We start from the raw sequence: 12,909 nt of genomic DNA, 5'->3' as shown, positions 1-12,909 counted from the left end.
GCTCGGCCCCCCATCTTCTTCCCTACAGCAGCAAAAGGTAAGGGGGATGCACTGTGATGTAAGGGAGGGTGGAGGACTCACTGATGGTGGGGGTGCTCTTGAAATCTAGTCTTACAGATACAACTTGCCCTTCGAGGGCAACTATAATGCTGAAGTGGCCTGCAATAAAAATGAGTCCGACATCCCTGGTCTACACAGTCCATGTACTCAGAATTCATATCTAATAGTCCTGCATCAGCTTTGGTTAAGCTCTCAGAGAGCCTGTAGTGTTTACCACTCCCTATCAGTAGCAGCTTAGCTTCCTCCATAGGTAATGAAGCCCGGAAAGCCTATCGGTGCCTTCGGTTCATTAGGACTACAAAAACGGGACATCCTTTAATCAAACTGAAATCAAATATACTGTCAGTACACCTCATTTGGCAGATTTTTTTTTTTTGGTGCCGAAACCCGGGAACGAATCCACATTTGGCAGATTTTATTCATAACCCCCACCTGTCTAGGACTTCATTACGACGAGTGGCAATGTCTCCCTTGGCGTAGTGGTCGGCAGTTATTAACTGGTCAGCAAAAGACTGCAAAGCTGCGATCTTCTCTTCCTGTAATGAAAAGGTAAAGGCTGTTTTAGCACAGTAGACACAGAGGGGATGGTTAAATACACTACAACTGTCTATCTTTATACACTGCTTCCTGCAACTGTCTGTATCCGTATACACCACTTCCTGCAACTGTCTATATCCGTATACACTGCTTCCTGCAACTGTCTATATCCGTATACACCGCTTCCAGCAACTGTCTATACCCGTATACACCGCTTCCAGCAACTGTCTATATCCGTATACACTGCTTCCTGCAACTGTCTATATCAGTATACACCACTTCCTGCAACTGTCTATATCCGTATACACCGCTTCCTGCAACTGTCTATATCCGTATACACTGCTTCCTGCAACTGTCTATATCCGTATACACTGCTTCCTGCAACTGTCTATATCAGTATACACTGCTTCCTTCAGTATACACTGCTTCCTGCAACTATCTTCCCTGCCGCATGCTGAATCTGAATGTGTCCAATGCAACCTTTCCGTGGTTATCAGCACTAGAATTAGTATTTCAGTTGCCTTGAATACCTTAAGTGGCTAACTTATTTTACTACTTGCTGACCGCCCTATAGTAGTTCTACCGCTGTGCACCAGATAACATACACACATACATACACACACACATATATTATATACATACACACATACATACATACATGATTTGGCCAAGTCACATGTGCTCTCAGTTTTTATGTTATGGTCAAACCCAGGATGCACTGCAGTGGTGCCCTCCCACTGGGACTGCCACAAAAGCCTGTGTGTCACTGGCTGGGTTTCCTCCACTGTCCAACAGGCCCCCCTATTGGATACAGTGGGGACACTCCCTCAGACCAAGTGACTCCCACCCTGGACACATGTAACAGGCATAACTAACAGATCAGGCTCCCCTGATAAGCAGATGGAGCAAAACAAATGCTTTACCTAGCATCTATCTAGGAGGGTGCTACAATTACATTCTGGAGTATGTGCAAATTGCCATCAAACAAAACTGAAGCAGCAGACTTTTTTGAGAATGACAAAAATATTAATTTTCACACTTTTGGCCCAGGCTGTACACTCATGCATTGGCTCGGTCTTCCCATCTAAAACCCAGTGTTAGCAGCAAACAAGAAAGCGGTTCAGCAATAGGAGTGACTAATGCACAGTCTGATGCGGGGCCCCAATTTTTTTGCTATGAATTTAGTAATATTCTCATTTATTCTTGTAGTATCAATCTCACCTGTACATTAATTGCTTTATCAAAGTCTTCATGTTTCTTGATGAGAGCCTCAACACTGTCCAGCGAGTCCCCTTTGTCTTCATTGTTAAGGAAAGCCTCACGTGCAGCCATCCAATTCTCAGCTTGCTCGCAGTCTCTATTGAAGAGCTACAGGAATATGACACAATACAATCAGATGATATGGAAGAGATATGTGAAGGGCAGCAGAGGTTTTTGGGGTGAAATCAAAAAGATTACCTGGAGTTCCAAGCACTGATCCAGCATCATCCTGCGCTGCACCCAGGCCTTTTCCAAGCTGGCCCGTTCCTGGTCTAGTATGTCCAGCTTTTCCTTTATTTCAGGACTGGCATAATGCCCGCGAGCAAGAAGCTGCTGTCCAAAGTGTTCAAAGGCCTGGAAGGTGCCAGCTCTGGCATCAATCTCTGTGCGGTGCTCCTAAGGGGGGCAGAGAGAAGAAAAAAATCATCACAGGACATCTATTCGCACGATCATTAGTCCTGGGAACAGCAGACCTCCCATAGCTAACCTGGTGTCTTTCCAAGAGGGCTTCGGCTCCAGTGACATCTTTGGCAAGCTCCTCAGAGGACACCAAGCCACGAATTCCATTAATCCAGGACATGAGGTCTCTGAAAGACAAGCAGAATTCCTAATTTGCATGGACTGCATATCACTAGAGGGTAATTGCGCCAAGTACAGGTCTCAGAACCATGCTGCCATTGCTGATCTGAAACTTTTAGCTGCCTGCTGCTTTCCTCCCCTGAGAACTACAGCCGGAAGGGCTGAGACTTCAGCCAGGAGGAGGAGTTTCGGGCGGTCATGTAAGTGCTGAGTGGCGTTCTGAAATAAGGTATAAAGCTGCTTATTTTTTTTTTTTTATGAAGCATGTACACTGGGGCACATACCTATTTGAAAACAGGAGATTCTATGAAGAAAATAAACTTATTATAGCAGCAGGAGGGGAGGGGCGGGGAGAAGATTGGCACCGAGACTAGCTGTCAGGCAGGGAGGGGGAGAGAGGAGATACAACGGATGAGGGCGCGTAAACTGACCACGGTATCATGGATCAGCAGCCATGATAAACATGGTACTTTTACAGAGGGGAGAGCAGCACCAGGCACAGGAGATTCTATGAAGAAAATGGTTATTATAGCAGCAGTAGGGGAGGGGAGCAGATTGGCACTGAGACTAGCTGTCAGGCAGGGAGGGGGAGAGAGGAGATACAGCGGATGAGGGCGCGTAAACTGACCACGGTGTCAGGGATCAGCAGCCATGATAAACATGGTACATTTACAGAGGGGAGGGCAGCACCAGGAACAGGAGATTCTATGAAGGAAATAGTTATTATAGCAGCAGGAGGGGGAGCAAATTGGCACCGAGACTAGCTGTCAGGCAGGGAGGGAGGGGGGAGAGAGGAGAGACAGCGGATGAGGGCGCGTAAACTGACCACGGTGTCAGGGATCAGCAGCCATGATTAACATGGTATGTTTACAGAGGGGAGGGCAGCACCAGGCATTAAAATGAAAGAGAAATGATATAGAAAGGGAAAAATTACACAGCCCAAGCACTGTGCTGTTATTCATGCTTTAAATGAATAGGATAATTTTTCTTTTTGGGTTACAACTGCTTTAAGGCTAGGTTCACACCTTCTGCGAGCCACATTTTGCAAAGGGCATGACAACCCATGCATTTGAATGGGCTTCTGTGCCTCCTGAAATGCAGAGAAAAGGTCCCTGCACTGTTTTTGAAAATGCTTCCCGTAGGAAACTGCGCTGCATTTTTTTTTATACGTGGGGGTGCCATTAGAATTCATGGCATTCCCACGCATCGCATCTCCTGAGCGTAAGCGCATTTTTCTCTGCGAGTGGTTGCGGCTGTGTGAACAGGTGCAGTCCCACAGCAGCAATCACCTGCACATGTGTGACCTTAGCCTAAGTGCAGGCCCAGGAATTATCTCAGCTGTTAAAAAGGGAAATGCTGGGGGGGGGGCGTGGCCTGGCACGAGATAGGACGTGAGTAGCTGGAGCTCCGCCGGAATTGTATCCTGCATCATCTATCCTGTCTCCCCCGCGACTGCTTACAGAGACCCGCTGCTCCCCGGGACACTCCGGAGCCCATCCTGCTATGTCCCCGCTTGATAAATTCCGCCGCCAGGACGAAGAGTCCTCCTCCCAAGATGGCGCTGGGAAGTCTCAGGCCATCGGAGCGGCGGCGGGCGCAGACACAGCAACAGTCCTGGAAGCCATATCTGCATGCCAAGCGACCCTGACTACAAAGATTGACGAAGTGAAGGTAGATATCTCCCTGATCAGGCAGGATATGAGGCAGCTGCGGGACAGGGTGACCGAGGCTGAGAACAGGATCAGCAGCGTGGAGGACTCCTTGCCCCCACTCCAACACTCCACTGATCATCTCCAGCAGAAGCAGGATGATCTGGAAAACAGGCTACGCAGATGTAATTTGCGGTTCATAGGGTTGCCAGAAGGAGTGGAGGGCTTAGACCCCTCTAATTATCTGGAACAGCTCCTCATTCAGACTTATGGCAGGGAATCGCTGTCGCCAACATTTGTTGTGGAAAGGGCACACCGCCTGTCGGGTCGCCCGCCGTCTCAGGGAGCCCCGCCGCGCACGTTCATAGCGAAATTTCTTAATTATCGTGACAGGGATACCATACCATCCTTCGCCTGGCTAGAGTGAAAGGGAATATTCCGCTTGGGAATGGGAGAGTGGCGGTGTTCCCGGACTTCTCGGCAGAGGTACAAAAACGACACAAGGGCTTCATGGAGGCTAAACGGGGGCTTCGGGTCAAGAACATCAAATACGCCATGATGTATCCTGCTCATCTCCGGGTGGAAGGTGAGGACCGCGTCCACTTTTTTGATGATCCTTAGGCAGTCATCTCCTGGTGGGAGCACCTTGACACCCGTGGATAGAGGTCGGTGGCCAACCCTTTTTTCCCCTATCACTGCTATGACTTATTCCCACACCCTTCTTGGTCCTCCCTCCCCCCGCTGCCTCGTGCAGCTGGCTGCCCCCTCCTGGCGACCCTCCTCTCACCCCCCCCCCCCCCCCCCCCCGCCTATGCACGGACATCCGGACAGCGACCTGTATGAGAAAGAGGGAAATGCTGAAAAACCATGACCTGCTGAAGAACTTAATTGAGGCCTTTGAGAGTTTGTATTGCACGTGAAACGGATCCTAAAGCTGGACAGCTTTCAAATGTTTTTAACTTTTTCCACTTTTTGAAATATAATAAAGAGGGTTGTATTCTTAGTTGTAATCTGCTCATGCCCTTGAAGCAACGTCTTTTGGATTACACTGAAGGCAAGGATTGGGCAAGTAAGGACAGAGCCTTCCACAGAGCAAGCGCCTTCCTCTGGATCAACTGCAGGTATAGGATTGTGAGCTGAGCTCCTCCATGCCTCTTATCAGTTTAGTTGCCCTTCTCTGCACTTTCTCCAGTTCCCTGATATCCTTTTTAAGAACTGGTGCCCAAAACTGAACTACATATTCCAGATGAGATCTTACTAAGTACAGGGGCAAAATTATCTCTCTCTCTCTGGAGTCCATGCCTCTGTTAATACAAGAAAGTAATGCAGGACGTTCTCAACTCTGAACCTTAGGACCCACTAACAGGCCAGGTTTGCATAGTTACATACAGTAGTTTGTGAGGTTGAAAAAAAGACATCGGTCCATCCAGTTCAACCTATGATGTGTGTGTTTGCTGTTAACCGTACATTGTATACCCCTGTATGTTGTACATTGTATACCCCTGTATGTTGTACATTGTATACCCCTGTATGTTGTGGTCTTTAAGGTGCCCATCTAATCGTTTTTTGAAACTATCGATGCTCCCTGCTGACACGACTGCTTGTGGAAGAGAATTCCACATCCTTACTGCTCTGACAGTAAAGAACCCCCTACGTATTTTAAGGTTAAACCGCCTTTCCTCTAGTTTTAGTGAGTGGCCACATGTCTTATTGTATTCCTTTTCCCTAAAAAGTTTGTTCCTTAGGCTAGGGTCCTCACCAGTACAGTATTTGTACATTGATATCATATCCCCTCTCAAGCGTCAAAGTTTGCAAGTTTTGCAAGATAACTAAAAACATCACAAATTATATATTTTGCTGCTCAGTGATTGTTGTATTCTAGTCTGCATCTCCCCAAGGTAATACTTAAAATCTGGCCTGTTAGTGGGTCCTGAGGACTGGAGTTAGGAACCACTGATCTACTGTGTGACAAGTGTTTTTTTTCAAAAAGAGCACTAAATGAGCAGCAAACTGGATCTTTCAAGTGCCCATACTGTTGCATTTCAATGTACGTGATCTGGCACAACCTATGAGAAACAGTTCATTGAGAATGCCTATGTTTTACCTGAAGTCACTCAGGAAGCGCTGCAGGTCATGAGAATCTCCCAGCTTCTCTTTACGCTTGTCAGCCCTTTTGCCAAGACTGTTCCAAGCTTGGTTGAGCTCGGTGCACTTCTCCTGGATGTCCTCAGCAGATTCTGGATGTGACTGGATTAGGCGCTCTGCCGTCTCGCCCAGGGAATTTACCTACAAATAGAAGTAGATTGTGGTGATCTGACAAATACATAGCAATCGCCCACCAGCCAGACTCTCGCTTGTGAGCAGGTGTCTAATTTTTTAAAGACAGACAAAAAAAAAAGCAAGCCACACTACACATGGTCTTGTAGTCTGCTGGGACCGGTGATCTGTTCCAAAAACCTGCGGGGGAAACTGGGGGTGAACTTGCTTAGATCGCCCCGGCGATCTGAGCCAAAGTTGGAATGGGTTCCTGTCAAAACCAGGTACCCACTCCCCGCCAACAAGTGCCAAATGTGGCAGTGGAGGAAAGGTGGGGGGGATGCAAACAAGCGTAACTTTCCCTTTTGGGTAAAGTTCCTCTTTTGGTCTGGAAGTAGATGTGGCTCAAAAATATTAAAACTGAGGAAAAGCAGGACAAAGCAAAGACCTACTTTTTATTTGCACGATTATAAAAGAACAAAAAGGCTTGGATGTGATTGCTATATACAACACAGACCCTTTCCTACTTTGTGATTGGCATTGGTCCCCAAGTGGCAGTACACCTCACCTTGTCTCCCAGAGCAGCAAGGTCTCTCTCAAATCCCTCATGCTTTCGCTGCAGCGCCTGAACGCTGGCCAGATCGTGTCCATAGCTGTCAGTGTTCAGAGCCTGGTTCTTCTCCTCAATCCATTCTTTGGTCTCATCTGCGTCCCTGCACAGAGAAGGGAGAGACAGTAAACTCCTCTGAAGATAACAGAAAGTGTAATCTCAGGCACTTTCAGTCCTAGGCATCATCAGGGCCGCTGTTAGAAATCACGGGGCTCCACACAGCCTACCTAGCAAGGCCCCCCCAAATATATCAAGACAATATTTTCACTAAAAATAGACTAAAATCATTTTTAGTGGACACAAACATAACAGAGAACCTGTGTGAATTCGCCCTTTTGAATTGTTTTTTACATTCAAAAAAAATAATTTTTTTTTTTTAAATGTTGAAAAGGTTTACAATTATTTTATTGTACAATAGGTTTACTAATTTATTATTTATTATTATATGCATTGCTATTTTTTTTTTTTACAGGACAGGGAAGCCTGCTGCGCTGTTGGGTGGGGGCACAAAAAAAAGGGGGGGGGGGTTCAGAAGCAGGCAGAACGGGGGGGGGGGGGGGGGATCAGAAGCAGGCAGAACAAGGGGGGGGGGGGAGAATCAGAAGCAGGCAGAGGCGGGAGGGGGAATCGGTGTTGGAGAAGCAATTACAAGAACGATGCCCTGTGTGTCACTCCTGGCAGCAGCTGAAAGCTGGCAGGGGGGGGGGGTAGAAATTGCCTTTCAGCTGCTGCAGAGAGCCGCACAGGGCTTCTGTAATTGCCCCTCTGCCCAACCACACCGATTCCCCGTGCTGTTGGGGCCCCCCTGTGTGCCCGGGCCCCCTACAGGAGGACTGGTGGTCCTCCACCCCTATCAGCGGCCCTGGGCATCATTCACATGAGTAGTTTTCTTTACGGGTCGGAAAAAGGGTCCACGGTGGATCACTTTTCAGAGCCGGTTGATAGGAAAAAGATTGACCACCAGTGTTTACCACTCCTCTGCAGCCTGTGTGAACGAGGCAGGGGGAAGCTATGAAAGAGTGACCCAGACGGGTAAAAAAGTAAGCTGGTGTGAAGTGTTTCTAGCAGTGCATATCAGAGTTTTAGAAGTTCGATGTGGGGTTTTGTGAAGGTTTTCTAACAAAATCTTATGCCTAGCTTACTCCTGTGGATAACACCAATACCCAGAAGTGCAGACTGTATGAGTGGGCGGCGACTGAAAAAAAAAAAAAAAGAAGAATCCAAGAATGCCTACCTCCTTGGACACAAAACTAAAAAAGAGATAGGAGATGGAGTATACTGTTCTGCTTAAGTGTACATCCTTCTGGGGGCGAGGGCATTACCCCAGTTGTCTGCCGTGTCCCCCCAATAAATGCTTGGAGAGGTCAATCCCTCTGAACACAATGAAAGCCAGACCCCACATCTGGTACTCCCACCTAACAGACAAGCGTTACAAAGAGGAGGAATAAAAAAAAAAAAGAAGGACAATCAAGTCGATTTTCAGGCCAACTGTGGGAAAGGGACATTCACAGAAAATTCAGGGTCAGAAAACTTCATGACATCCATCATGTAAACAAATTATTTCAAGGCTGATGGAGCCTTTGGGAGTTTGCGCCCCCTTTGTAAATTAGAAGCAGCATCTTCTTTTTTATTTATTTAAAGTGGCACAAGCATTATGCTGGTGCCACTCTTAATTCCTCCCAACGTGTTAAAGTGTAGCAGACATTTTGTGGGCTGCAATAATCAAATTAAAGAGGAAGTAAACCCTCCTCTGACACTTGTACCTATAGGTAAGTCTATGATAAGTCTTACCTATAGGTTCTGTAAATATCTCCTAAACATGTACCGTTTAGGAGATATTTACGTTGCATGCAGCCAGTGACATCACTAACGCATGCGCTCTGAAGGAACGGCCGCTGGTGCCATTCCTTCAGAGCCCTGTGCTGTGAACCGCAGCTCTCGCACGCATGCGCGGGAGTGACGTCATAGCGGCCCCAGCCAATCAGATGGCTGGAGGACACGAACTAGGAAGGAAGACGGGTGAACATGTCAGCGATGTGTGAGCACTGCTGCAAGTGCTTCGTTCTAAGGTAAACATTTCATAATGAGCTAGTATGCGATGCACACTAGCTCATTATGCCTTTGTCTTTCAGGTGATTTTTTTAGAGGTTTACAACCTCTTGAATGATCAGCGGTTACTGCGAATCCTTGCGTCACATAATTTGGCCAGCCACTCTACCTGTGGAATCTCTGTACTTCATGAGCGCTGCCCAGCAGCTGGCTTCTCTCCTCTGCCAGCTGCTGCAGGGACCTCCAGCGGTCATTCAGCTCCTGCAGAAGAAAAGAAGGACTCATAACCAATCATGTGAGGTTTAAAAAAACATGGAGACCAACGAATGATGGGAAGATGGGCGTTTTCTCAAAAGGGAGTAATGAACGAAGAAACTGAAATTAGTCATACCTTGATTGAATTAAAAGTAGCCACAGTTTGCACAGCAGTCCTCACAGTCTGAAAATATAAAATGACAGTTTAGTGTCGTGTATGAAAATGATAAATTGACAGAAGGTTCTAAATTGGCTGATATTTAAAGCCTATTCTAGGAAGTAGTTTCTGATACGTTATACCAGTGATGGCGAACCTTGGCACCCCAGATGTTTTGGAACTACATTTGCCATGATGCTCAACTACACTGCAGTGCATGATCATCATGGGAAATGTAGTTCCAATACATCTGGGGTGCCAAGTTTCGCCATCATTGGGTTAGACTTTCATACTTGTTACATAGTTGTTAGTCAATTCTGGCATATGCTTGGAAGGAATCGTGATCTGGCAGTCAAGACAGCTCACATTACTAGATCATATGACGTAAAGCAGGGGTCTTCAAACTATGGCCCTCCAGTTGTTCAGGAAATACAATTCCCATCATGCCTAGTCATGTCTGTGAATGTCAGAGTTTTGCAATGCCTCATGGGATGTATAGTTCTGCAACAGCTGGAGGGCCGTAGTTTGAGGATCCCTGACGTAAAGCATCAGTACACCCAAAAGTGGATTTTAGATCTAGGTAGAGCTATTGGTTTCTTCTAGATCAGGAGTCTTCAAACTATGGCCCTCCAGTTGTTCAGGAACTACAATTCCCATCATTGAGTTTTACAATGCCTCATGGGATGTGTAGTTCTGCAACGGCTGGAGGACCGTAGTTTGGAGGATCCCTGTTCTAGATCTTACAACATTGAGCTTTCCTTGCCATAGTTCCCGACAGTTATCGGTGTTTTGCTGACTGAATCCATCATCAAACCTCATAAACCAGTGATGGCGAACCTTTTTGACCCCGAGTGCCCAAACTTCATCACAAAACCAACTTATTTTTTTCAAAGTGCCAACACTGCAATTAAACTGCAGACACCCAGGTGATGACCGCACTCTCCAAGAGGGATTGTAGTCAATTCAGCACTCACCCGACTCCAGCGTCCAGTGTCGGTGTGCGTGGCAGCAGCTTCTCCTTTTGTTGGTGCCTTTGATCACCCTCCTCACTCTTGATGGTGTCCTCTCAACACCGTCCTATTGCTCCTCTCTAGCTGGTTCAACTCCAGGGGCTGTTGTGGCTTGGGCTCCCTCCTGAACCACTTCAGCCTCCTCTTACTCTGGTCTTCACACTCCTCTCACCCTTGCTCTCCCTTCTCTCTCAGCCCCTTTTTTTTTCCCCGGGCTCCAGGCTGACCCTCCTCTTATTTTCTCAGGGCATGATGGGGCTGTAGTTTTTCTTTATTTGATTAAAAAGGACTACATGTCCCATGGTGCACTGGCTCCTCATTGGTCCCTGGCTTCAGCCAATGGGGAGGCAGGATGAATCAGAGTGGGCGGTGATCCCAGCAAGCACTGCTCTGTCCCGTGCTGCTTGACAGAAGAAGGGGAAAATACACTTACAGCCTGCGCTCGCCTCTCCCCTTGTCACAGTGCGGGCAGAGGCTCTCGCATGCCCACAGAGAGAGCTCTGCGTGCCAGCAGTGGCACGCATGCCATAGGTTTGCCATCACTATCCTAAACCCAATATAACAATATTTATTAAATCAGTCAGCAACCTACCTTCCATGGTGACGCTCCCTTGGCATCAGATTCATCCTACACAAAACAAAGGAGAAGGCAAAAAAAATGATTACTAATCTAGATCAATACTAATGTATTTGGGATTTGTCTATCAATGTGATTAAGAGGTGGTTTGTTGATATGTCTACTTGCAAAATCACTACCTAATAAAACATAAAACACCCACACAGGGAGGGGAAATACCCGTTGGCTTTTGCCTAATGTCTGCCCTCGTTGGGGGGGAGCCAATACCCTATTGGTCTGCTGTAACCCCCAGTGGACCTTCAGAGGGTCGTAAATTTGATGTCAAATTCCAGGGTTGGTTTGCTTGTAGGATCATAAGAAAGGTTTCTTTTAAAAACGATATATTCTTTGTTGTTGTGCAACTTCTTAAAAGTCTAATGGATCTTAGGATCTAATGGATCTCCAGGTTTCAGCTGAATACATTCTAGGTACATAAAAACAAAAAAATGTGTGCAAAGTCCTACAGCTTTCCTTCTTTAGAAAGCGCCCACAGCCGGAGTAGAAAAGCCTGGGGTCCAACAAGTCCCTTGCTGTGTCAGAGTTGAAACTCACCAATAGGACTGGGCTCGGGTGTGTTCGGGATCCCACCTGCCCGATCCTGCCAGGAAGCCGACACTGCACACCACTAATCACAAGCCGTGAGAAATTTCCCGATGGGTGCAGCTGCGGGCAGGGAAATGTCTCACCGCCTATGATTAGCTGGGTGCAGTGTTGGCTTCCTGGCGGATCGGGCAGGTTGAATGCCAAACATGCCCAAGCCCATTCCTACCTCACCAATTAGAAGGGACCATGAGCCTTTCTAAACCTAGAGCTAGCTCTGACTCAGCAGGGGGGCATGTGGGACCTCTGCAGAGAGATCACTGTTTCCACACAGAGAGCAAGGGACCTTTATTGCAGCAGATCAGAAGGGAAACCGGCTTTTCTATTCCTACTTTGGCTGCTTTCTAAAGAAATCAAAACCAAGACACTGCGTGTTTTTTGTTCTGATGCACCTGAAATGTATTTAGCTCATTTAAAATGAAAGTTCAGCTCCACAATAAGGCTCCATTCACACCTGTGTGACTTGCTATGGAACTTTGGACATGTGGCATGACAAGTCACAGCCATTTTTTTCAATGGTACTCATTCAGATCTGTGGGATTTAAACTCGCAATTGTGAAAAGGTGCCTGCACTGGTTTGGTGCTACTTTTGATGCGACTTAAGTCCTTTGAGTGTAAAGTCAAATCAAAGTTGCACTGGAAACCATGCAGCTTTGGATTCGCACTAGCTTGGAGCCCTAGGTGGTCTCAACAACATCCATTTAGTTTAAAACCAAAGCCATGGATTTCAGTCCTGTCCTAAGTTACGTCCTTGTTAAGATGGAAGTCTCCTGATCCTCCCACTCGGATTACTTGGTGCAAGGCGAAATTCTGTACTGTCACTATACAAAATAACGTTTGAAAGTCAAAAAAGTATGATAAAATATGGTCCAATTGGATAGACATATGATGCTTTTCCACTGCATGGAACCGAACGGTTCGGCTCGCTTTTGTGCTTTTCCACTGCATGGTACCGCATGGTACGGTGTTGGAACAGTTCGGTACGGTACGGCGGAGCTTTTCCACTACATGGAACCGAACGGTACGGCTCTCTAAAACAGTACCCCCTCAGTTGTGGTTCCAAGAGGGCCGTACCGGTACCATATCCCACAATCCTTTGCATGCAGCCTTGACTGTTTGTCACTACTTGCCACTGATTGGTCAGAGAATTGTTGTTATCCCACCCACTTACTTTAGTACTACTTTAGTGGAAAAGCAAACCGCACCGAACTGTTCCAACACCGTACCATGCAGTACCATGCAGTGGAAAACCAAACCGGGCCAAGCAGGGC

The 12,909-nt window shown here is 47.0% G+C and overlaps 1 protein-coding gene across 1 annotated transcript in view; it reads right to left on the bottom strand.

Annotated features, from left to right (window-relative positions):
* SPTAN1 (spectrin alpha, non-erythrocytic 1) overlaps window positions 1–12,909 on the bottom strand; it is a 154,070-nt gene that overhangs the window by 31,787 nt on the left and 109,374 nt on the right. Inside the window, exons 27-35 of the mRNA XM_082263944.1 lie at window positions 11,015–11,050; window positions 9,392–9,439; window positions 9,170–9,261; window positions 6,910–7,054; window positions 6,190–6,371; window positions 2,345–2,444; window positions 2,056–2,253; window positions 1,819–1,965; window positions 493–596 (exon numbers count right to left, since the gene is read on the bottom strand). Of these exons, the coding sequence (XP_082120070.1) occupies window positions 493–596; window positions 1,819–1,965; window positions 2,056–2,253; window positions 2,345–2,444; window positions 6,190–6,371; window positions 6,910–7,054; window positions 9,170–9,261; window positions 9,392–9,439; window positions 11,015–11,050 (1,052 nt within the window). The remainder of the gene's footprint in view (window positions 1–492; window positions 597–1,818; window positions 1,966–2,055; window positions 2,254–2,344; window positions 2,445–6,189; window positions 6,372–6,909; window positions 7,055–9,169; window positions 9,262–9,391; window positions 9,440–11,014; window positions 11,051–12,909) is intronic.

Source organism: Pelophylax lessonae (assembly GCF_965119305.1).
Source record: "Pelophylax lessonae genome assembly, chromosome: 7".
Lineage (NCBI taxonomy): Eukaryota > Metazoa > Chordata > Amphibia > Anura > Ranidae > Pelophylax > Pelophylax lessonae.
The sequence above is the reverse complement of the archived record's forward strand: the minus strand, read 5'-3'. Positions and strand labels throughout refer to the sequence as shown.